Raw genomic sequence first — 26,069 nt, 5'->3', positions numbered from 1 at the left:
GATGAAAGCATGTTTGACCTTGGACTAGAGCCTCATCTTCTGCCTGACCGGATTGATTTTAGGGTCCAGTCTTAGTTTGTGAGTGGTTACCTCCGGTGGGATCCCTGTCATATCATGATAGGACCAAGCGAAATAATCTATATTAGTTACAATGAATTAAATAGGTTTTTTCCTAAGCTCGGGAGTTAACCCCGTGCCCAGGTATACCTTCCGATTGGGCAAATGCTCGACCAATATAACCTATTCCAGCTCTTCGACCGTTTATTTAGTTGCATCGGAGTCATCGGGGACTATAAAAGATCGGGGGAACCCATAATCATCGTCTTCATAAGTCCCCAGCTCATTCGATTGGGTCGTGGCCGGTGACTGATATTTGGCCTCTTGGTTTGCGCCCAAATTTGGTTCTTTCAATGTTGTGAGTATTGATATTGGAATCACTTCTTCGATTGCAAACATCTCTTTTGCGGCCGGTTGTTCCCGTAAACTGTCTTAATCCTTTCCGGAGTTGGGAATTTTAACACTTGGTGAAGAGTTGAGGGCATTGCCCTCATGTTGTGGATCCACGGCCTTCCGAGAAGGGCGTTGTACCTCATGTCTCCTTCAATCACATAAAACTTGGCCTCTCGCCCTCCCGTATGGTTCCGATGATATTAACCGGTAACGTTATCTCTCCCTTAGTATTTTCACATGCCATGTTGAACCCGTTTAAAATTCAGACTCTAAGCATGTCTTTGTCTCGTAGACCGAGCTGTTCCACGCCCCTCGACCGAATAATGTTGGCCGAGCTACCTGGATCAATCAACACACGTTTAATTCGAGTTCTATTTATGAGTGCAGATATTACCAGTGCATCATTGTGAGGCTGTATGATCCTTTCCGCATCTTCGTCGCTAAAAGATAAAATTCCTTCCGGTACGTAGTCTCGAGTTCGTTTCTCCCTAGTGATGGATACTTTGGTATGTTTCAACATCGACCCTTGTGGGATATCAACTCCACCGATGATCATATTTATGACGTGTTGAGGTTCGATATCTTCTTGTCTTGTCTATTTGTTGGAATCCCTGTTTCTAAATTGGTTCTTGGCTCGGTCGCTCAAGAATTCTCGAAGGTGCACATTGTTGAATAAATGGGCTACTTCTTCTCTCAACTGTCGACAATCTTCCGTTATGTGACCATGAGTGCCATGATAGTTGCATATCTAGTTAGGGTCCCTTTGAGCTGGATCTGATTGTAGAGGTCGAGGCCACTTGGTATCATTGATGCGCCCGATAGCTTATATGATGGCGACATCATCGACATTGAAGTTGTACTTCGATAGCCTCGGCGCTTCTTTAGGCCAGATGGACTTGTCGAAGCTGTTTTTGGTCATGAGTCCCCGGCTGCTTCGACCTTTCATTTCTTACAGGGTTCTGCCCGGACCCACTGCTCCTCCGATCTCTATTATATGGTAGATATCGATCCTTGTTTGATCTTGGTTCATGATCGATGCCTCTCTTGACTCTGTCGAGGGTTCTAACGGGATAAACAGGCTCTGAGAGGTCCCCGAGTTGGTCATCTTTGACTCTGATTTATGATTGATACCGATTATGTACATTTGCCCAAGTAACGACAAGGTATTCTATCAAATTCTGCTTCAGTCGGTGTGAAGCCACCGAGCTCCGAATATTGAGTCCTTGAGTGAAAGGTTGAACAACCCAATCATCAGCGACTGGAGGAAGATCCACTCATTCCATTTAGAAACGGGACACGAATTCTCTGAGCATCTCGTTATCCTTCTATTTAACTTTGAAAAGGTCCGATCTCCTGGTTTCGACCTTGATGTCACCATCATGTGCTTTCACGAAGGAGTCTGCAAGCATAACAAATGAATCAATAGAATTAGGAGGTAAGTTATGATACCATGTCATAGCTCCCTTTGACAGGGTTTCCCCGATTTTTTTTAGTATAACAGACTCGATCTCGTCGTCTTCCAGGTCGTTCCCTTTTATGGCACACGTGTAAGAAGTTACATGCTCGTTTGGATCAGTCGTCCCGTTATACTTAGGTAATTCAGGCATACGAAATTTCTTGGGGATCGACTTTGGAGTCGCGCTCGGAGGAAAAGGTTTTTGCACGAACTTCCTGGAATACGGTTTTTAATATCGGAGGTGCCCCTGGGATTTGATCCACCCTCGAATTGTAGATTTCCACCTTTTTGTTGTTTGCTTCGATTTTCCCCTGATTTTATCCGCTTTGTCAACTCTTCGAGCATCTTTATAATCTCGGGGTTAATACCCGATTCTTGTTCATTTAACCTCACTATGATCGGTTCATTTCTGCGGGTGACTTCAAGGGGCGGATCATGTTCAACTCTCCTCGACGTCTGGCTTTGGCTCTGCAACTGAGCTATCCCCACCTGTTGAGCTTGCAACATTTCGAAAATCATCCGTAGGTTGATCCCGTCTTCTTTGTTGGTTTATGTGTTTTGAGCTGCCGATCGGGCCTCATCACAGATTCTATTTTCGACGTTGGTAGGCAAGTTGGCGTCGATCGCCACATGTGAATTAACATCAATCGGGTATGCAATCGTAATTCCTACGGGACCAGCGGGTGGCCCTACGTTACCGGACGCTATGTTATTATTCTCGCCCTGATGACCGGACTCGTTGTCGATAGGCAGGGGTGCTAATTGAGAGTTTGACATTTTTAGCCTGGAATCAAAGATACTTCAAAGAGCAAGTGTAAAATAGTGTGCGTTATGAAGATTTGTATCAAATAACCACTATTATCCTTTACCCCACGGTGGACGCCAAACTGTTTACCCTCAAAATCGGATAACAATTGAATTTATTAGTGGTTATAAGAACATATGAATTAACTTGATACAAAGCAATAAATTAGATTGTAATTAAAATAAATACGATAAAATAAACTGCAAACCACAGGAATTGGATGATTTCAATTTAAGAATTCCAGCCACCATTGAGTTGAATATACTTTTATTGACAGAAAAAATATCAAAGAGTAGGATTTTGAAAAATGTATTGCTTATGAGCGTATGTTATAATGTATTTCATGGATTGTCAAGTCCCCTTTAAATATTGAGGGAGACCTGCCCATTAGGGTATTATTTAATTGTACTATAAAAATATAAGTCCTTGATTTTGAAGACCGTTGGTTCCCTTTCTGACTAGTTCCGTGACTTCCGCCATAATGATCGGTTAATGGCAAGAATCATGGACCCTTGTCGGATGAGGTGGCAGAGCTTTCTTCGAGACCGTTAGAAACATGACCGATTACGCCTTAGGTAGACTCGAGGGCAAATATGACAATCTCGATGGCTAGTTTTGATGATATTTTGGGTCCGATCTTGAGAATTATATTCCGCCCTCGACTGGCCATGTTGCATGTCAGATTGAACCTCGGACTTCGATTTTTACCCTATTATAAATGTACCGACCTTGGCCCTCTATTTGTCAAGCTCGATCGAACACCGAGCTCGGTTTTACCCGTATACAATGCATATACAGATCCAAGCATCCATGACCTTACCTACAACTTTTCATACGTGATTCATTTTAGATGCTTATAAAAAAAAATATTTTACTATTGGAACTAGTCCTAGCTACTTTCGATTCTTCTATTTTCATGTTTGACATGACCAAGTTGAAATTAATTTAGCATCTTCCAAACTCTTAAAGATCAAATGAATAAAATAAAGATGGAGAAGATACATTCTCCTGAAAAAATAAAAAAGCATCCTATAAATTTTTTAAGGCAATGGAATATCTGTAATATTTGTTATGAAAATAATTATATTGTGGATGTTCATTTATTACTCCGCTATAGATAATCTTCCTGAAGAAGATTATCCATTTAGTACTCTGTTGAAGTTTATCTACAAGCAGCTGATGCATGCAGGTTGCAAGCAGCTCAATGAAATAATTTGCAGCAGTTTCTTATTAAACAGGCAGGTTGCAAGAAGCTCATGCAGACAACTTACAAGCAGCTAAAGAAAAGTCTTGCAGCTGCTTCCTGAAAAGCCTCGCAGCTGCTTCCTTTCTTCTATAAATAGAGGAGTTTTCAGTTCATTATGTACATGAATTTGAAGTTGAATAATATATCAGTTTCTCTCTATACTTGTCTTTACTTTACAGTCTTTATTTTATAACACGTTATCAGCACGAGACTCTGCCATCTCGAGAAAATACTTTGAAAGTATTAGAGGTACGAACTTTCTTTTTCTAAATAATGTCAAATCTTTCTAAACTTGAGTTTGTAGCCCTGGATATATCAGGCAAAAGCTACATGTCTTGGGTGCTTGATGCTGAAATTCATCTTGATGAGATGGGTTTGGCAAACACCATCAAAGATAAATATCAGGCATCAAACCAAGACCGTGCCAAAGCAATGATATTCCTACGCCATCACCTTGATGAGGGCCTGAAAATGGAATATCTTACTGTTAAATATCCAGTCATACTGTGGAGCAATTTGAAAGATAGATATGACCACCTGAAGATGGTCATTCTTCCACAGGCACATTATGATTGGACTCATCTAAGGCTACAAGATTTTAAATCTATCAGTGAGTATAATTCTGCTATGTTCAGAATTATTTCCCAATTGAAACTATGTGGTGATAATATTACTGATCATGATATGTTGGAGAAAACTTTCACCACTTTTCATACCTCGAATATGCTCCTGCAGCAGCAATATCGAGAGATGGGATTCAAAAAGTATTCTGAACTTATCTCACATCTTCTTGTAGCCGAGCAACATAATGGGCTATTAATGAAAAACCATGAAAGCCGACCTACTGGTTCTTGTCCATTCCTAGAAGTGAATGAGACGAACTTCCACCAAGCTAAACGTGGAAGAGGACGTGGCCCCAGTCGTGGTCATGGCTGTGGTCGGGGAGGAAACTCTAATCGTGGTAATAATAATGCACCAAAGAACCCCCCTCACCACCAGCAGTGAAAAAGGAAGGAACAAAAGCATGAAGCGGTGCAAGCAGCAAAGCCAGAAAATGCATGCTATAGATGTGGAGGAAAAGGGCACTGGTCACGTACATGTCGTACGCCAAAGCACCTGGTTGAGCTATATCAAGATTTCCTGAAGAAGACAGAGAAAAATGCTGAAGTAAATTTTATTTCTGAAGATAATTTAGACTTCATGCATTTGGATCTAGCTGATTGCTTTGCACTCCCAGAAGGAGAAACAAGTCATGTGATCGGTAGTGAATCTGTAGAGATGTAAATATTTTAATTTCTGTTATTTGTAGTAGATAGTATAGTTATGTAATTGTTGTACATAAATAAAAGTTATAATGTTTACTATCATATTTATTTTGTTTATGTCATTTTGAAGAATATGGATAATCCTCAAATTATGTTTGGATCAAAGACCAATCATGAAGATATTTGTGTAGTTGATAGTGGAACAACTCATGCCATATTCAAAGATCAGAAATACTTTTCTTATTTGCATAAGGAAAAAGCAAATGTTTCTACAATTTCTGGTAATATAAGTTTGATTGAAGGCTCCGGAAGAGCTATTGTATTTCTGTCTAAGGGAACAAAACTTATTATCGACAATGCATTGTACTCCTCCAAGTCCCGAAGAAACTTGTTGAGTTTTATAGATATCCGCCGAAATGGGTATCATGTTGAGACAATAGATGAAATGAATATGATACCCATTTCGGCGGATATCTATAAAACTCAACAAGTTTCTTCGGGACTTGGAGGAGTACAATGCATTGTCGATAATAAGTTTTGTTCCCTTAGACAGAAATACAATAGCTCTTCCGGAGCCTTCAATCAAACTTATATTACCAGAAATTGTAGAAACATTTGCTTTTTCCTTATGCAAATAAGAAAAGTATTTCTGATCTTTGAATATGGCATGAGTTGTTCCACTATCAACTATACAAATATCTTCATGATTGGTCTTTGATCCAAACATAATTTGAGGATTATCCATATTCTTCAAAATGACATAAACAAAATAAATATGATAGTAAACATTATAACTTTTATTTATGTACAACAATTACATAACTATACTATCTACTACAAATAACAGAAATTAAAATATTTACATCTCTACAGATTCACTACCGATCACATGACTTGTTTCTCCTTCTGGGAGTGCAAAGCAATCAGCTAGATCCAAATGCATGAAGTCTAAATTATCTTCAGAAATAAAATTTACTTCAGCATTTTTCTCTGTCTTCTTCAGGAAAGCTTGATATAGCTCAACCAGGTGCTTTGGCGTACGACATGTACGTGACCAGTGCCCTTTTCCTCCACATCTATAGCATGCATTTTCTGGCTTTGCTGCTTGCACCGCTTCATGCTTTTGTTCCTTCCTTTTCCACTGCCGGTGGTGAGGAGGGTTCTTTGGTGCATTATTATTACCACGATTAGAGTTTCCTCCCCGACCACAGCCATGACCACGACTGGGGCCACGTCCTCTTCCACGTTTAGCTTGGTGGAAGTTCGTCTCATTCACTTCTAGGAATGGACAAGAACCAGTAGGTCGGCTTTCATGGTTTTTCATTAATAGCCCATTATGTTGCTCGGCTACAAGAAGATGTGAGATAAGTTCAGAATACTTTTTGAATCCCATCTCTCGATATTGCTGCTGCAGGAGCATATTCGAGGTATGAAAAGTGTTGAAAGTTTTCTCCAACATATCATGATCAGTAATATTATCACCACATAGTTTCAATTGGGAAATAATTCTGAACATAGTAGAATTATACTCACTGATAGATTTAAAATCTTATAGTCTTAGATGAGTCCAATCATAATGTGCCTGTGGAAGAATGACCATCTTCAGGTGGTCATATCTATCTTTCAAATTGCTCCACAGTATGACTGGATCTTTAACAGTAAGATATTTCATTTTCAGGCCCTCATCAAGGTGATGGCGTAGGAATATCATTGCTTTGGCACGGTCTTGGTTTGATGCCTGATTTTTATCTTTGATGGTGTTTGCCAGACCCATCGCATCAAGATGAATTTCGGCATCAAGCACCCAAGACATGTAGCTTTTGCCCGATATATCCAGGGCTACAAACTCAAGTTTAGAAAGATTTGACATTATTTAGAAAAAGAAAGTTCGTACCTCTGATACTTTCAAAGTATTTTCTCGAGATGGCAGAGTCTCGTGCTGATAACGTGTTATAAAATAAAGACTGTAAAGTAAAGACAAGTATAGAGAGAAACTGATATATTATTCAACTTCAAATTCATGTACATAATGAACTGAAAACTCCTCTATTTATAGAAGAAAGGAAGCAGCTGCGAGGCTTTTCAGGAAGCAGCTGCAAGGCTTTTCTTTAGCTGCTTGTAAGTTGTCTGCATGAGCTTCTTGCAACCTGCCTGTTTAATAAGAAACTGCTGCAAATCATTTCATTGAGCTGCTTGCAACCTGCATGCATCAGCTGCTTGTAGATAAACTTCAACAGAGTACTAAATGGATAATCTTCTTAAGGAAGATTATCTATAGCGGAGTAATAAATGAACATCCACAATATAATTATTTTTATAATAATTTTTAGTTTTATAACTCTATTTTAAACTATCTTTTACATACAAGAGATCTAAAAAATACTTTCTTAATTTCAAATTTTATAAAAAGTCATAAAGGCTCATTTCCTCAAAATAAGCTGGCCTAATAACCTGAAATAATAGTTTAGGGACAACATTATACTTTAGAAAAGAATATTGGGAGTTGAGAGCCATCTGTCTCGTCCAAAATATATTTCTTCTTCCTCAAGCAGAACAAAAGTAGCAGTGCCGAGGCCTATTTACACTCCCACTTGCCCCTATTTCTGCAAATCCTGTTTACTGCTGGAACTTTGCTGTATCATCTTCAAACTCTTGATTGTAAGTGAAAATTTGATTTGCTGATGCAACCACAAATATAGCTTGTCACAATCTGTTTGAATTTTCTGTTTTGATTTACTTAGGTTTTCCGGTTTTTCCTCAAGAAGAAATTATACCTGTGTAATTTAACTTTTTTTTGGTTATTTTAACTCAATTTTATATTTTTTGTTTTTGAAGAAACTAGATTGTGCACATTTTCTAGGTAAATCAATTTTTCATGTAAATGTGAATAGATAGAGAACGAGAAAACATACGTCCATCCTGTCAATTTTTATCTTTATAGAAATTAAATTTTGAAAAATTTAACCTAGGAACATACTTCGTTAGATCCGTGCTACATTTTTAATATTTGAAGATGATATTGGATGAAGGGAAGTAGAAAAAAATGGACTTTTTATTGGTGCTGGACGAAGTTATTGATTTCAGTCCTTTTACTTTTTGGGCAAATTTGTTAATCATGATTCAAAGCAATGCTTTAGAAATTTATAGTATTAATTTAGGAAATTAAGCTAGTGATTTTACTCTCTAACTTATACTGCTTTTGCTTTGCACATTATCATTTTACAGAGTTATATTAAAGACTAGTCTTTAAACTCAATGGGTGATAGTCAGTACTCTTTCTCACTCACCACTTTCAGGTATAGTTTTATAAGACAGACACTGTATGTATTGGATCAATTATATTGTGATATCTGATATTGTGAACTTGTAATGTGTTATCATATATAGCCCATCTGGAAAGCTGGTTCAGATTGAACATGCATTGACTGCTGTTGGATCTGGTCAAACTTCATTAGGGATTAAAGGTAACTCAAGCCCTAGTTTAAGTGCAAAGTTACTGATATAGTGATAGCTTTGATTATGATTAAATTACTTATAATTATTAATTAGATGACTTGTGCTCCCATACGGGGGTATTTACTTTAGTGAAGAATGTAGTTGTGTGATTTTGTATTGTGGGGTCATTTATATATCATTAAAGAGATTCCTTGTGGTTAAAAGTTTCAATCTTCTTTTGTTCTCTTAGCACGATTATATGTTGTGTAGTTCTTGTAGTGCTTTAATTTACATGTGTCTAAGTGGATGAATGCAGCTGCTAATGGTGTTGTAATTGCTACTGAGAAGAAGTTACCATCCATCTTAGTTGATGAAGCATCTGTAAGTATATATATTCCTTTACACTCTGCCACTGTTGTCTACTTATGAGTGACTGTTCATAGTTAATTATAGTAGCCAGAATGACTGTTGATAGTTAAACAAAGATAGAGGTGCTCTTATTTTTCTCTCTGGAGTTGATTCTAGTGCTTTATGTTGATACTGCCTGTTCCTTTTTGTTGACCAAAATTTCCAATGACTGTATTATGTGAATAGACGTGTTGCAATTTAGCAAAAAGTTAGGCATAAATGAAGAATATCGTCTGTTAGTTCCATCAATGAATCCCTGGTCTGATACCCAATTGAGCTTTATCAAGATTGAAAAAAATGTTTTCTTATTAAGTTATTATAATTATAATCAGTCTGTTTGAATTTGCGTACGTGTTGAGGATATATAGATTTATTAGTAATGCTTAGTTTACTGCTCTGTAGAGTTATATTCTAAATAATATTCACAAATGCAGTCACCAAGTTACAACATGCCATACGTGCATTTAAGTTTATAGTCTTTACTGTTAAATTCTTATTTTCTGTGGTTCAATGCTATGTATTACACTGATGCTATATTATTGAACTTTTATAAGCACTAAGTTTCACAGCTATCGGTGTTTTGGGACTGCATGGGGATTCCAACCTTCTTTTTTCTTTTTCTTTACATTCCTTAACCTTTGCCATGTAATGATGTCCTTGTAGTTACGCTATCTATCCCTGACTCTTTGAAATGCACAACAGGTGCAGAAAATACAGGTTTTGACGCCTAATATTGGAGTTGTCTACAGGTACAATCTGTTATAACTTATATGATACCTTTGGTGGTCTTATTGGCGCATACCACGGTGGGGTTATCCCATTTTGAAATTGGTTTATTCTGCAGCAGCATAAAACTATGCTGTTCGGGTTGGCTCTTTCTTTAGTTCGTTTAATGATGTCATAGTTTAAGATTCATGTCAATAGAATGGACCAGTATTGATTGACTAAAGAAATAATTCTGGCTGTGCTCTTGGTATGTAAATCACAATGGACCCAGTGAATTACTTTCCTGTTTGCCTAGTCAATTGACCTATAGCAAATACTTTTTTCTCTCTCTTTTATTTATGAATTCTGGACTCATTTGCAGAGTTTCCTTGAAATAAAAATGCAAATCAAGTTAATTATCCTTAATTTCAAGTGATGAATACATAGATATCTCTGTGTGTGTAGTCACAATAATAAGCAGCTCCTGGTGAAAAATAAGAGAGGCTCATTTAAATGGCCTCATACTGACAGTTTGGTGGGGCAAGGTTTATGTAATTTATCTAAGTAACAAATAAAAGTAGTAGATCACATTTTATTCAATCATTCGATCATTCAACTATACCTTAGTCCCAACAGATTGGTTGTATTTCCTTAAAATCATATTTGGTTAAAATAAAGAAGTGGAATGATTGGAATTGATAGCTGTGATGCATTGTCATGGATCTCCATCGAAAGATTCTTTCTTGATCTAACTACTGGATGTGGAACCTGTAGAAATGTTGGAATGAGTATGCTATTTGATATTTTTTAATTAAGAGTTTTTTTTCCAACACACAGCAGCACTAAGATAGTGCTGAGATGCTTTACCTAAACGTTAACCAGTTTGCTAGGAATAGGCTTTAGTTTTAGAACCATAATCAAGGAAAGATTTCTTTAAGTTGTAGAGAACTTGATCGAAACTTTACTCATAAAGAATTGTGGATTTACATTTTATAAAGCTGAGTTGACTCTGGAAAGAAAAGTTCTGTTAGAGTGAAGAAGAGCAGTAATCGGCAGTCAAAATGTAAGAGGAAACCCTAGGCTTCCATGAGAGAAGATAGACGAAGAGAGAATGTTTTTATTTTTTCTGTGTTATTCAATAATGAGTTTTTCTTACCGCACAAAATATCTATGCTGTCTTCTTATATACAATTGGGCCGGGTGTACAGTTAAACTGAAATGTAAGAATACAAAATGGGCTAACTATCCAGAACACTATTATTAACAATTGGGCCTAAACCAAACTAATATCTGTGATGTCCAACACCCCCCCCCCCCCAAGCTGGAGGGGGAAGCACTCCAAGCTTGCAAAGCAAATGATGATTAGCAGGGCCTGGAAGAGAGTTAGTTAAAATTTCAGCAAAGTTGTTAGGAGAAGAAACATGGTGCAAGGAAATCAAACCAGAAGCCAAACAATCACGAACATAATGGCAATCAATCTCAATATGTTTAGTGCGTTCATGAAAGATAAGGTTCTTGGCAATGTGAAGGGCAGCCTGGCTGTCGCAAAAGATGGGAATAGGAGAAGACATCACCAAGCCCATGTCCCCCAAGATCCTCACGAGCCAAGAAACCCTATACTCTGCTTCAGCAGAAGAGAGTGAGATGGTAGGTTGCTTCTTGCTCTTCCAAGAAATAGGAGAGCCTCCCAAGGTATTATAATATCCAGTAACAAACTTCCTGGATTGGGCACAAGCAGCCCAATCAGAGTCAGAAAAGGCTAGAAGGGACAAATCAGAATGGCTGGAAAGAAGAATCCCCTGCCTAGGTGCATTCATAAGATACCTCAATACATGAATACCAGCTAGCATATGAGGAACCTGAGGACACTGAAGAAACTGACTAAGATGTTGAACAGAGAAGGCAATGTCAGGCCTGGTGTGTTGTTGGAGAAAATTCAGCTTACCCACAAGTCTCCTGTAAGTGCTGGGATCAGATAAAGGAGCACCCATATCATTGCACAACTTCACTGAAGGATCCAGGGGAGTAACCACATAGGTAAAGTGGTGGCAATTGAACTCAACCAATAAATCAGAAGTGAACTTCTGCTGGCACATAAGAAACCCTTCAGAGTGAGCAGAAACCTTTAGACCCAGAAAATAGTGAACATGACCCAAGTCTTTGATTTTGAATTGTGTATCCAAAAACACTTTCAGATTGTCCAATTCCAAAGCATCATCCCCAGCCACTAAGATGTCATCAACATAGACTGCCAGAACAGTGAGGGAAGACCCAACAGACTTGGTAAATAAAGAATAATCATTCTTGCTTAAAATGTAGCCCCTAGAAGACAAAGCTTCTGACAACTTAGAAAACCATTGCCTGGAAGCCTGTTTGAGGCCATATAGTAACTTCTTGAGCTTGCAAACCAAAGGAGAGGAGGATGTAGAGGCATAAGAAACCCTTCAGAGTGAGCAGAAACCTTTAGACCCAGAAAATAGTGAACATGACCCAAGTCTTTGATTTTGAATTGTGTATCCAAAAACACTTTCAGATTGTCCAATTCCAAAGCATCATCCCTAACCACTAAGATGTCATCAACATAGACTGCCAGAACAGTGAGGGAAGACCCAACAGACTTGGTAAATAAAGAATAATCATTCTTGCTTGAAATGTAGCTCCTAGAAGATAAAGCTTCAGACAACTTAGAAAAATCATTGTCTGGAAGCCTGTTTGAGGCCATATAGTGACTTCTTGAGCTTGCAAACCAAAGGAGAGGAGGATGTAGAAGAGGAAGGACATGAGACTGAAAATCCAGGGGAACCTTCATATAGACTTCTTCATGGAGATCACCATGAAGAAAAACATTGTTGACATCAAGTTGATGCACAATCCAGCCTCTCTTGGCAGCAATAGAAAGCAGACATTTGATTGTGGTGAATTTGACCACATGAGAGAAAGTCTCAATGTAGTCAATATCCTCTTTCTGTGTATCCCCCTGATGACAAGTCCGGCTTTATACCTTTCCACAGTACCATTAGACTTGTGCTTGATCTTGTAGACCCACTTATAGGGGATGGGCTTTTTGTTACGGGGAAGAGGAACAACATCCCAAGTGTTGTTGGCCTCAAGAGCCTTGAATTCCTGCAGCATGGCCTTCTGCCATACAGGATGAGAGGCAGCCTGCTGATAGAACTGAGGTTCATGCAAGACTTCAGCATCAGAAGAAACCTTGGGCTGGACAAGAGGAGAAGTAGAGGGAAGAGCAGAATTGCAAACATAATCCACCAGGTAAATAGGGGGTTGGTGCACCCTGGTGGATTTCCTAAGAGAAGGAGGAGAGGGAAAAGAAACAGGGATGGGGGACTGACAGGAGGAGAGGAAGAAGGAGGGGAAAAAGGGGAAGATGTAGGAGCAGCAGGGGAGGAAATATGTGTAGAGCTAGTTGGAATGGAAGGAGCAGGAAAAGGATAAGGGGAAGCTAGATCAGCAGCAGAATCAGAGGAGGAAACAGGAAAAACTGAGGAAGAGCCAGAAGAGGAATAAGAAAAACCCATTCATGAAATTGCACATCTCTGGAGAAAAATATAGAATGATTTGAAAGGTTGAGTAGTTTATAACCTTTCTTGCCACATGGATATACTAGAAAAACAGAGGCAATGGCTCTAGGGTGAAATTTATCCCTCCCAGGTTTGGGAGTAATGGCAAAGCAGAGGCAACCAAAAGACCTCAAATGATCATAGGTTGGAGGAGTACCATGCAACTTTTCAAAAGGAGACATGTTGCCCAAAACAGAGGAAGGCAATCTATTGACAAGATAAGTAGCAGTCAAAACACAATCACCCCAGTATGTGATAGGAAGTTTAGATTGAAACAGGAGAGCTATAGAAGTTTCTAATAAGTGCTTATGTTTCCTTTCAACCACCCCATTTTGTTGTGGAGTATCTTTGAAAGACTGAATTGAAGAATAGAAATGAACTTTAACCATAAAAGTGAATGCCTTTAAGACAGATAAAGCACTAGCTTTGCATGAGAGTAAATGAGTCCAAGTGACTCTAGTGAAATCATCAACTAAGGTGAGGAAATAGCTGAAACCATTATATGTTTTAGTGTGGTAAGGACCCCAGACATCAGTATGAACCAATTGAAAAGGGGCAGTAGTTTTAATAAAACTATCAGGGAAAGGTAATCTTTGCTGCCTAGCCATGGGGCAGATAGAGCATAAGAAAGGTTGTTTAGAATTAATTTTACCAGAAAGAAAAGGAATGGATGTCATCCTGTGGTAGGGCATATGTCCTAATCTTTGATGCCAAACCAAATCCATTTTATTATTATTAGAAGATGGAATACAAGAGGGACTGTGGGGTAAGGGATCAACAGAGATATTACATGCATTACCAGAAGTAGGAGAAGAAACAGAACAAGAAAGTAAAGGCATATCTGGCAAAAGGAAATACAATCCATGAGCCTCTTTACCAATTTCCAATGGCCTCTTCAGAGAAGGGCCCTGTAAAGAACAAGAAAAACTGGTAAATATAGTCATACACTGTAATTGAGTTAGGAGTTTGTGTACAGAAAGAAGATTGAATTGAAATGAAGGGACCATAAGGACATGATGTAGAATTATATCCTGTCTAAGATACATGGAACCAGTAAAAACCACTTTCACTTTGTAACCATTTGGTAAAGTTATTAAGAAACGAGAAGCTAGAGGATGAATGTTGTGAAGAAAATGTTTGTGTGGAGTCATGTGATTAGTTGCTCCAGAGTCTAAAATTCAAGGTTTTCTATCTAAATTAAAGGATGCAGATAAAGAATGAGCCAAAGAATGCATTTCCTCTACCGGGAGATATGACACCCCTGCAAAGTGAGCATATCCACTGCTGTCTGCAGGTGAACTGGCAGCAGAGTAACCAGGAGAGATGTGAGCCTGTTGAAGTAGTGTCATGAGATGACCATACTGTTCTTTGCTAAACCCATGGACTGGAGGATCAGGAGACCTGATAGTAGCAGGAGGGTAATGATTGTGAGAGGGTTCCTCCACCTGGGTAATGATTGTGAGAGGGTTCCTCCACCTGGACACATGAGACAGATCTCTTGTTCTTGGTAAACTTGAAATCAGGGGGAAAACCCATGAAGTCCGTAACATTTCTCTATGGTGTGACCACTCTTCTTACAGTACTTGCAAGAGACAGTTGAAGAGGGTTGAGGCTTCTTTGAATCAAAGGTGACCCTCTGAGAGTATTGTTTACTTGAATGATGTTGGGTTGATGGTGCAGAAAAAGATGCTGAGTCCAAGGAGTATCCAAGACACACTGGATGAGTCTCTTTTTGACTCTCATCTTGCTGAAGGAGTGAATATGCCTTACTGATTGAAAGATATGGTGACATCATGAGAATACTACTCTTAGCAGTTGAATAGGAGTCATTCAGTCCACTGAGGAACTGGAAAAGTTGTTGGTCTTCAATGAACTTTGGTAGAGCACCACATGAACATGATGGTCCAGCATATGCAGAATTCAATTCATCCCACAAACTCCTCATCTTGGTGAAGTATGTGGCTATGTCAGAAGACCCTTGAAAAATAGAACTAAGTTCTCTTTGAAGTTGAATGTATTTGGACCCATTAGACTGTCCAAATCTGTCATTTATATCTAACCATACCTCTCTAGCAGTACGAAGACACATGACACTTATGGCAATTTCCCTGGTTAAGGAGTTTGTGATTCAGGCCTTTACCATGTCATTACGTCTTTCCCAGAAAGGGAAATAGGGAGAATCAGATGAAGGTTGAGCTACCTTTCCAGTAATTAAACCTAGTTTATTCTTAGCTGAGAGAGAGGTTAACATACTACTAGTCTACTACTCCATATGACAAATCCAGTTCCATTGAAAGGAACTGTAACTAGCTGGATCCCAGGACTATCGGAAGGATGTATATAGAGGGGATGGGATGGATCTAGGGTGAATTCACTAAAACCATCAGAACTAGTCGAGTTACTCGCATGCAAAATCGGATTTTCGACAGTGCTACCCATGATTATAAGGAACCACAATAAGAGCAATAGAAGATAGCAAATATAGATGCTTTAAGTGGAGATAAAACCAGAAGATTCTGATTAACACTTCAACTAGCATGAAACGAGAACATAAAACCCTAGTACGTGAAATCATGGACCGAGATTAAAAAAATTGTACCGATCTTCTTCGCGACTTGAAGAAGTAAGGCCTTTTACCACGAAAGTCGAAGAATCAGAGAGAAATCCCCCAATTTCTCATCGCATGAGAAACCCTAGCATCGACGGGAAAAGAAATTCCGGTAACGGTTACCATCGGAAGATAGCGGACAACGAGATGGATCGATTACATCGCTCTTATACCATGTTAGAGTGAAGAAGAGCAGTAATCGGCAGTCAAAATGTAAGAGGAAACCCTAGGCTACCATGAGAGAAGATAGACGAAGAGAGAATTTTTCTATTTTTCTATGTTATTCAATAATGAGTTTTTCTTACCGCACAAAATATCTATGCTGTCTTCTTATATACAATTGGGCCGGGTGTACAATTAAACTGAAATGTAAGAATACAAAATGGGTTAACTATCCAGGACACTATTATTAACAATTGGGCCTAAACCAAACCAATATCTGTGATGTCCAACAAGTTCCTCCTAAATTGTGAAGTGAGAGGATCCTAATTTCCTTCATTTATTGCTCCTTATACTCAGTATTACAATGATGTTTGAGAAAACACCCGACTAAGAGTAGATATTCACTAGTACTGATAACTAAAAACTTGTTACACATGGAAGGATGGAACCTTTGAGAGCTGATGTTATTCTTTTGCTGTTGGTGCTACCTCTTGTCCTAAATTATCTAAGATGCTTGCTTTGTTTATCATGGTTATTGCATTACCTCTGGCTATTTCTCTAGTACCAATGTTATTTACTTTTTCTTGCAGTGGGATGGGCCCTGATTCTCGAGTTTTGGTTCGGAAAAGTAGAAAGCAGGCTGAGCAATATCACCGACTCTATAAAGTATGAATAGCTTTTATCAAATATCAATGCCATGATTCAAGTGCAGTAATTCCTTAATAATTCAAGTGCAGTAAACTACTTGAAATATTACCACTTTCCTGGTCTGAGATCCAGTTGATACGACTGTCCTAATTTTTGATAATTTGGGATGCTTCTTCTTCATATTGATAATAGGATATAATGTCATTTTCTAGTCTTTACGGAGGCAGACATTTTTAATTGGATCCCTTTTCCTCTAACCTGCATTGTTATTGTCTCACACGAGAATTATTTAATGTGATTGTTGCTTCAGCATACTTTGTTTCTTCTACATTTGCCTGATTTGTCTATGTGGTGCGTAGGAACCAATCCCTGTCACACAGCTGGTGAGGGAAACTGCTGCTGTCATGCAGGAATTCACCCAATCAGGGTAACCACTGTTTATTCCATAATTCCACTTTACAAAGAGGGTCCTATAAAATGTATACTGGTCATATTTCAAATCTTTCAGTTGTCTTGTATTTGTCCTTTGAGGCTATTGTTGCCTTCATTTTCTTGCAGAATCTGGTTGATGGACCTGTAGTTGAAAAAATAGTATATCATGTAGAACTTAATATCATTTGGCTATTGAGAAATAGAAATTTAAATAGGATGAAATAGTGCTCCCTTATCTGAATATCATGAAAATGTTATCTATATTGAATTTATTTCTTCCTCCCCTTCTCTTTCTGAGATTTTGTCATTAAGTCACCTTCCTTTCTTTTCCCATACTGCTTCCTTTTTGTTGCTTGGGTTAAAAGTTAAAACTATCAACTGAAAGCAGGCAAAGCCAGATCTTTCTTGAAATTAATCCAGATTCCTAATCTGTATCTATTCATGATTTTCTTTTTGCTGTTCAAGAAAGAGCTCATACTTTGTAGCCTTCTTGGGCTATCCCTTTTATTTTTCTGTTTTCTCCGGTGCAGTGGTGTAAGGCCATTTGGTGTTTCACTCTTGGTTGCGGGATTTGATGACAAGGGTCCCCAACTATATCAGGTATGTTATCTATCTGTGTTGGTGTGATCTCTCAGTATCGTTTTCTGTTCTTGAGGTGTGGCTAATGGTGGTTTATACTTTCGTCAGATGAATCTACATATTTATATAGGTTTTCTCCATGGTGCTTCAATTATTACTATGAAAAGGGGGTTTTATTCTTTGAAAAGCTTTTTTACTGAGCTGCAGATTTCTCTGTTGCTTGAACTCCTTTTATACTCAGTTTATTTTTCTCATTTTAGGTGGATCCATCTGGTTCATACTTCTCTTGGAAGGCTTCAGCTATGGGGAAGAATGTCTCTAATGCGAAGACATTTCTCGAGAAGAGGTGAATCATTCATCAAATTTTGTAACTCCTTTTTTCTTATTTCTAGTGCTATCTTTTTAACGTTTCAATACTGGTTCGGCAATCGAAGTTACTGTCTGATTTAATGTATAAATTGCCAGTTTTAGAAGGCTCATCTTGACCAGCTACCTCATGCTTTAGTCCCTTATAATTTTGGTAAAATGAGAGCAATACAATACCTCTTCAGTCCTCAATGACCCCTAACTAATTCTTCATCCCATCAATGATGGACTGTCTCGATCATTTACATTGCGTCATCTTTGTAGCAACCTGCTATTAACACTCCACACTACTCCTTGCGCTTCCCCTTCTTTTGCCAAAAGTTGGAACAACGCTTAATGCGTGGGACATTCTTCACTTCGTGAATATGTCAATGATTTACATCCTGTTCTATTCTATTATCTGGATATGCCAAGGGGTATTACCCAAACCAAGTTGTAATTTATAAGTGTAATCATGAAGCCAAACCTTCATGGCAACCGAAGGTGGGTGGGGGTGAAAAAGGAGAAATTATGTATTCATGCATGAGTTTAATTGCACTTAATGAATGAGCTAGGACCTAGGAAGAGGGTTGTTGGTAATGAAACAACTGATTTTGTTTGAAACAAGGCGCTAGCATAGGGTTTCTGCTCATATTGCTATGTGACGGCAGTTGGCGCTTGCAATTGGAAATTATAGGTCAAACTTTGACATGCCCTTGGAGGATGTTAACCAGTTTTCTCTCCCACGATGTCAAACATTAACATTGTCTCATTGGCCAACTACTGAGCCAAGTTGGGGTGCTTCTTGCTCTGTCCAATTATACTGTTGAATTTCTAATTAACATTTAAAATAATGTTCCTGTTCCTCTCAGGTACACGGAGGATATAGAGCTCGATGATGCTGTACACACTGCTATACTGACTCTAAAGGAGGGGTAAGATTAACTTCTTCCTCTATCCAGGAGCTGTGTACTCTATATCTGAATTGTCCCCTCCGACGGGGTGTCTCTTCGACCCTTCTGCTTCTTTTGGAAGAGGAAATGGTTTTGATGTCCGCTATAATTCGCTTCATTTAGTTAACAAAAGAATTAAAGCAAGGCTTATCTGTATCTTCATGTCAAATGTATGGTACGAAAATCTATGCATGCAAAACTTCTGAGTCATGACTACTGTCACCATTCCTTGCTTGTTGTGCAGTAATGGTCCTCAGAGAAAAATCTTTAACGACGTTCTGTCCCCCATTCCCGATGCCCCAACTGTGTAATGACCTTTTCAATATAATTCTTAATATCAAAAGAATCCTTAGAAAAACCTTATTTTTGGTGTTCATCCAGATTCGAGGGACAGATCTCTGGCAAAAACATTGAGATTGGCATTATTGGAACTGACAAAGTATTTAAGTAGGTGTCTTCTTGTCCTTAAAATATAAATTTTGTTCGCTCTTTTACGAGAAATTTAACATTTGTTCACTCTTTTAGCTGGTTTGTTACTAAAACAGTAGTTCGTTTCGTTGCAGAGTTCTCACGCCAGCGGAAATAGATGATTACCTACAAGAAGTGGAATAGATTTTCTTTTCCGCTTAAGGCATTGGAAAAAGTTGTCAGGTTGGAAGCGCAGACGGGGTCATAGCACAACTATTGGATGTTCTTGTTGGCTTGATTATCACTTGACTTTAATCAAACTAGACTTAGTTGTATGTTGGCCATGTTGTGGTTATTTATTGCCTGATGTATGGCTCTGAAAAGTTATATGGGTTTTCTTTTCTCAGTTTCTTGAACATACTGATTGTTCTATGTTACCTGAAACACATGACAGTAGAGAAAAGCATTATATTATTTGAGCAACCCTCTGACGTCAGAGAAATGGATTTGAAAATAGAAGGGATACATAATTACTTGCTCTGCATTTTCATTTTTGTTAACTAGAGAAGCATATATAATTGGTGGAACTCCATTTTCTACTAGGAGAGACAAATTCTGCGCCCATTGACCAGCTAAAATTGATTATATGGGCTTTTTTTTAGTCTTTTAGTTTTACTCTATTTCATAGGACTCATTTACTTACTTGAAAATCAATTTCATTAGTTAAGGAAATTATAAAGGTAGACGCATTGAGTTTTTGGTATACTGAAAAGGTAGAGGAAATTATGTTGTCAGAAATTTAATGTTTGCACATGAAACAAGAGTTGTCATAATCAATGCAAAAGTGACTTTAATTCCACAAAGAGAAGGATACAATATGAAAGGACATCCAAACTAAATGTTACATAAGCAACAATTAACAAGAGCAATAACGATATTGGTCTTAGATCCTAGTCTCAAGTTTATCAGCTTTGCAGAGAGGATTTTCCTTAGCCAAAATCACACGGCCTCTAGACTTAAAATCAAAATTGCATGTATGTTCCTCTGGATACCTATGAACTCCACAAAACATTCCTCCACACCGACAATTGAAACTTATTAATCCCAATTTTTTCTTGCAAATCATGCATCTTTGCCTCTTCATCGTCAAACCAACGTTCTCAGCTGTAGCAGAATCAGAATCATCAACAGTAAGAGACGATATCTTCTCGGATAAGGCTATCACATTCTTGGCTTGTTCTTCTTTCAGAAAAGCTTTGTAGCATTGGGAACAAAGGTTGTGATTACTTGGTGTTCCATAGAAACCGCAACCCCTTGCACATAGACTTGTGTTTTCTGCTTTGCCACAAGAAGTCATCTTCCTTCGAGTTACTTACCTCTTTCTTCTACAAATTCTTTTGACGTTTTAGATATTATAATTATTTCTTAGCAGGAGAGCGAATTATTAGTGTTGGTGATGGTGTGCGTAGCTCTTTGTTGATGAGTGCCGCTCCTGCCTTTGGTTGTGATATATATAGGACTTAAGCTGGTAATCCAAATGGGAATCAAATTAGGACTTTCCTAAATTTGTTGTTTCCTTTCCCACTTCTGTTTGGTTTTGGTTTTGGTTTTTGTTTGGTTCGGGAAAATTAATCTTGCGGAATCCTTAACCAACACGGATTTCTTAATAGGAAATATATTACTCCTACTAGAATATTGACCAATAATCATGCACGTTATCGAAGGAATACGAGTCTCTCTCGCTCTTTCTCTGTCCTTGTTCATTTTAGAATTGATTCACAAATCAAAAATATTTTAGTTTTTGAAAATTTGTTACATGAAAAACTTTATTGCGCTAAGGTTTCTTTCTTTGCCCTTGCACCGTAGAATATTATTGCTTTTTAAATCAAATTTTAATTAATATTCTGATTCTATACGTTCGGTGTATGACCTTATAATTACTTGTGCACATTTTTTGACGCATGCTTATATATAAATATGATGAATTGAACTTGCATAAATGAAAGAAATTAAATATTAATTGTATACATCTTCTGTTTGAGAAATTTGTAACGAATAACGCACTAGAGATCGATAAATAAGATCAAATACCAAAAGTGTAAAGTATAAGCAACCTTCACTTGCTTCGTGTTCCTCTCTTCATTCGCTGTGAGTGTGAACCGGAGAGAACATACCACGATCTGTTGCAAAAGTTGGAAGATATGTTAGGGAATTCCTTCCCCAAACTAGGGTATCTGATAAACGAGAAGATAGAAATTGCAAATTATCTTTAACCTATTAGATCATTGCTATTCAAGATATTAATTATATAAAATGACTCCCTAGTAGCTATAGGGACAAGTAGCTCTCGTAGCTCAGTTGGTTAGAGCACCCGTTTAGTAAGCGGGAGGTCTTGAGTTCGACTCTCAACGAGAGCATGAAGTTTACTTTTTTCGTTTTATTCCACGCTATACTTTTGAGTTTTGAACTTGCTTTCCCCCATCTGACAGTCAACTGCCTACGCAAATGACGAAGGGAAACCTCTTCTTACTCATTTAATCAAGAACATCATAATGTCCTGTGCTTCAGCATCAACTTATTTGGCTTTCGTTACATGAGAAATACTCATTTTTATATCACATACTTTTTCAATTTTCACAACTCCCTTGTTTCCCAGGTTAGAAGAAACAACCACTAACTTGCCAACAAATAAAACGGTATTCCAGAAGAAAACAAGGAACTTGATTTATCAGGGGTTGTATAAGGTTGCTCTCTCGGGTCAGTGACGAAATGCATTTGTTTATTACTGTCATATCATGTGGCAAGATAAATGGTAACCAAATGCTCGATTGACACAGTTGTTTCCAAATAATGCAGAAAAACACAAGACTGCCTGCCAAATTTGAGCAAAGTTGTAGGTCAGGTTTAAAGGATGAAGCACGATCTAGGTTTCAATATTTTCTCATGAATTTATGTGTTTTCCTACGTTCCACATTACCAAAATTTTTGTATTTTTTGCTTTATCCAAAGGAAAAGATGAATTACGGCCAATGCCAGTAACAGTCGAGTACCAAAGCCTGGACCTTCATGCATCTATTTAGTGCACAGACAGTTATCATCAACAGCTTGAAGCTTATAACAATATAAACAGGAACACTTGAGGTCAGTCTCAAGTCAACATTTTCACCTAGCTTGTTGTGCAAAAAGCATGTAATCTAGAGAAAGATAAGTTACAAAATTACTCTAGATTCTCAAGCAACTAGATACAAGTTTTGGAGCATCGATAAGCCTGGAACCAGCTTCTATGGATCATCTTCAAGGTAGTAGATTCGATCCTTTTGATGACGCTAATCAAAATATATGTATGGTTTCCAAATGATCCGCATAAAATTGTAGGGCATGTCACCACCACCCTCCATCTACAAGTAATCATCTGATCATCAAGAACAGAAAGTTGTGAGCTTCTCGTTTAAGAAATGTGATAAGTACAAAACAAAGTGACCACCAATCAAAAGAAAACTGACAAGGCAGCAGAAACGGAAAAAACACTCATCTCTTATACACACCAAACCAATTTCATTGGTGATGTTTTATAGCTCATTCAGAAGTGCCCATATGCAGCTTTAACATAATACCTAGTATAACGCAGACATGACGCTGAAAGATTGCCGCACATGACACATCTGTTCCTCAAATAGGTACCTCATAACTGAGGAAGTTCACAACATGAGAGAATTCACTTCCCATTTCATCAAGAATAACTTGTGTGATATTTAAGTCATACAACATCAGTGTCAAATAACGTAGTGTCACATATAATAAAATATGTCACAAAATGAATATCTATGCATCAACTCTCTCATTGAGACATAATTAAGGAAATAATCCAGCGAATACATTTGAGTTCACAACCACAGGAGAAGCCTCAGTCCCAATCCTTGGTTAGCCCAAGTCTTTCCAATCATTGTCAACTTCACTCCACTGTTTCTAGCATAATTAATGCGAGTAGCTCCCAGGAATCCTTAATCTCCCTTGTGCGTTAAGACCCTTTCAGGTTTGAGATTGGCTATGATTGAAAATAAATTCCACAAATTGCATGTCAAAGCAGAGTTATCATAATGCAAAAACAGGATTTGAGGTAAACTAACTCGAAAGACTCCAAACCAAGAAAAAAGTAAAATTGATAAACCCCGAAAAAACAGATACAGTAAATTAACAGCTGCTAGAAGATCATACCATAAATAATTGACAAATCTCACAGAGATGGTATATCAACCAAAAATGCCACTTAAAAAAGAAAGGTACTCTTTTTTTTTTTTTTTTTTTGTGAAACCGCTTACCAGCATTGAACCCTTGACCTAGTAGTTTAGGGAGAACTCCCAACCACTACGAACAAGGAGGGCCGGTACTAGTTTTCTGGTAAGCTAAGATGCAAAGTTAATACCAATCAACTATGGATCCAACATTTGAACTGTATGGGTTTGGAATGTCTGAATCTACTGTTCATTTGACTTTCTGGGTTCAGAACATGTTATTTGGACCTATTTAGTGTTTTTTTAACACATACATAAGGTCTGAGCACTTGTGTGAATTGGACTGCGATCTAAATCACACAGAATGAATCAAGAAACAAAAAGTGTCACTCACCGGCTTGTGAAGTGCGGTTTAGAGCGGTTAAGCTTTTGAAGGTGCAGTTGTGACTCCATAATAAGTTTCATTCTCTGAATCTCCAAGTCCTTTGCGAATTGCATTCTTTGCTTCTCCAACTCCACCATTTGCCTCTGCTTTGCCTTTTCTACTCTTTCATATATCTCCCCAAACCTCCCTATTGCCTCAGCTATCCTCCTATAACCACCCCCCTCTACCACCACCCCACCACTCCTCTTTCGACTTGACTTCTCCAATCCCTCCTCATCCTCTTCACCTGAATCCTCAGACGCAGCCGCCGCCGCTGCTGCCATGGCCGAGAAATTCCTCCGTGACACCGTGTAATCCATGGCTGCCGCTGGGCGCTTCGACCGGAGACCAACTGGTATGCCAAATAGCGGCGGAGGAAGCAGCGGTGGAGACGATCTCCATTGAGGAGTGAACGTCGCCGGCGAAGGCGACGGAGACTTTCTACGTTGAGGAATGAACGTTTCCGGCGACGGAGACGGCGAGACTTTATAGGTGACGCCGATGAGGGGGTTGAGGCTGCTGAAGAAAGGCCACGTGGAGACATAACGTCCTTGAGATTGAGAAACCCTAGTCTTCTCGATCTTGTACTTCTTCTTTAAGGTGTCGATGCGGTTTTTGCACTGTATGTCAGTGCGGTATTGCTTTTTGGTGTGGCCGTGAAGGGCGTTGACAGCGTCGGCAACTTCCCGCCATTGCTGGTGCCGGAGATTTCCGCGATTGAGCTCCACGTACTTGGAACCCCATGTCTCTATTAAAGTATGTGTCGCTGCCTCTGACCAGCAATCTTCTCGAGCTGGAAAAACTGGCGTCCGAGCTGACACCGACGCCGGCGTAAGCATCGGAGGTAGAGGCAATGCTAGTAGCTTGTCGTCTGTACAAGGCGGCGGAGGTGACGGTGACGGCGACGAAGATGGAGAGTTTTTAATGGAGAAGGGTGAGGCTAAGTGGTCGTCGTCGTCGGACATAGTGCGGGAACGTGTAGCGGCGGCAGCGGCGGCTGACGGGAAATGAGAAGTGGTGGAGGAATTAGGGTTAGAAGAAGAGTGCGGTGAGGGGTTATTAGTATGGCCGTGTCGACGGAACATTGGGTGCCGACGAGAGTGAATAGAGTGTAGTGGGTGGGGTGGGTGGGGTGTAGGTACGTAGGTGGGTTGGGGCTTGTTTGGATTTGAACTGCTGGGCCTTTGGATTGAGCTTCATTGGGAGCCGAGTGACACTGGGCCTCTCTGTGTTTTTTTGGAGGGAAAAATATATATTCAGGCTCAAATAAGAGTATTTTATACTTTGTGGAGATTACTGTTTAAATTCTCGCTAGAAAATATTTATGTGCTTATTATTTATTAAGTTTAACCATAGTACTTTTTAAAATCACGAGTTCTTTGCATTTTACATCTATATCGTATAACATTATTTTTTTATTTAAATTCTTTATGTTCTATAATTTATACATTAATCTATTCTTTTGATGGTAGCTAGGTTTGATACGAATACAATTGCTTATCACCTGTCATTAGTTTCGAGTGTGGCTAGACAATCAAAAATCAAGTAATGACATAGCGATATGTGATTGAGTGATAGATTGATCGATGACGGAACGGAGAACGAAACTTTACAATAGTTTTTTCGTAGACGTTCTCTTGCATCACAGTTTTTTTAGATCGCTTACCAGCATTGAACCCTTGAGCTCGTAGTTTGGGGAGAGCTCCCAACCACTACGAACAAGGATAGCCAATACTCGTTCTCTGGTAACCTAAGATGCAAAGCTAATACCAATCAACTAGGGATCCAGCATTTGAACCGTATGGGATTGGAATTTTTGAATCTACTGTTCATTTGATTTTTTGGGTTCAGAACAAGTTAGTTGGACCAATTTGGTGTTTTTTAAACATATATATAAGGTCTGAGCAAAGCTATTGGGTCTGGTTGAACT

At 38.6% G+C, this 26,069-nt stretch overlaps 3 protein-coding genes and 1 non-coding gene across 5 annotated transcripts; 2 read left to right on the top strand and 2 right to left on the bottom strand.

The window, feature by feature from the left end:
* The first annotated feature begins 7,683 nt into the window (after positions 1 to 7,683).
* LOC107789536 (proteasome subunit alpha type-2-B) lies at positions 7,684 to 20,027 on the top strand. The gene is made up of 12 exons (XM_075236751.1): positions 7,684 to 7,880; positions 8,448 to 8,518; positions 8,610 to 8,686; positions 8,974 to 9,038; positions 9,768 to 9,814; positions 16,709 to 16,784; positions 17,126 to 17,193; positions 17,729 to 17,798; positions 18,038 to 18,123; positions 18,995 to 19,057; positions 19,457 to 19,522; positions 19,639 to 20,027. The coding sequence occupies exons 2-12, from the start codon at positions 8,478 to 8,480 to the stop codon at positions 19,685 to 19,687; spliced, it is 708 nt and encodes a 235-aa protein (XP_075092852.1). The 5' UTR covers positions 7,684 to 7,880; positions 8,448 to 8,477; the 3' UTR covers positions 19,688 to 20,027.
* Positions 20,028 to 20,426: 399 nt separating this feature from the next.
* LOC107808413 (putative zinc finger A20 and AN1 domain-containing stress-associated protein 8) lies at positions 20,427 to 20,840 on the bottom strand. The gene has a single exon (XM_016632931.2). The coding sequence runs from the start codon at positions 20,838 to 20,840 to the stop codon at positions 20,427 to 20,429; it is 414 nt and encodes a 137-aa protein (XP_016488417.1).
* A 986-nt stretch (positions 20,841 to 21,826) lies between these two features.
* TRNAT-AGU (transfer RNA threonine (anticodon AGU)) lies at positions 21,827 to 21,900 on the top strand. Its single transcript has one exon. It is a non-coding gene; the product is annotated as a tRNA-Thr (tRNA).
* Positions 21,901 to 22,527: 627 nt separating this feature from the next.
* LOC107808414 (trihelix transcription factor ENAP2) lies at positions 22,528 to 25,263 on the bottom strand. 2 transcript variants are annotated; one of them, XM_016632934.2, is made up of 2 exons: positions 24,110 to 25,263; positions 22,528 to 22,895 (listed from the first exon to the last, which is right to left on the bottom strand). In XM_016632934.2, the coding sequence occupies exons 1-2, from the start codon at positions 25,222 to 25,224 to the stop codon at positions 22,892 to 22,894; spliced, it is 1,119 nt and encodes a 372-aa protein (XP_016488420.2). In that variant the 5' UTR covers positions 25,225 to 25,263; the 3' UTR covers positions 22,528 to 22,891. The 2 variants fall into 2 exon arrangements, with proteins under 2 accessions (XP_016488420.2, XP_016488419.2); XM_016632933.2 differs by lacking the exon at positions 22,528 to 22,895 and adding an exon at positions 23,379 to 23,528.
* Positions 25,264 to 26,069: the final 806 nt, after the last annotated feature.

The sequence above is a fragment of the Nicotiana tabacum genome, chromosome 2 (genome assembly GCF_000715075.1).
Source record: "Nicotiana tabacum cultivar K326 chromosome 2, ASM71507v2, whole genome shotgun sequence".
NCBI lineage: Eukaryota > Viridiplantae > Streptophyta > Magnoliopsida > Solanales > Solanaceae > Nicotiana > Nicotiana tabacum.
This window is presented reverse-complemented; position numbering and strand designations above follow the sequence as displayed.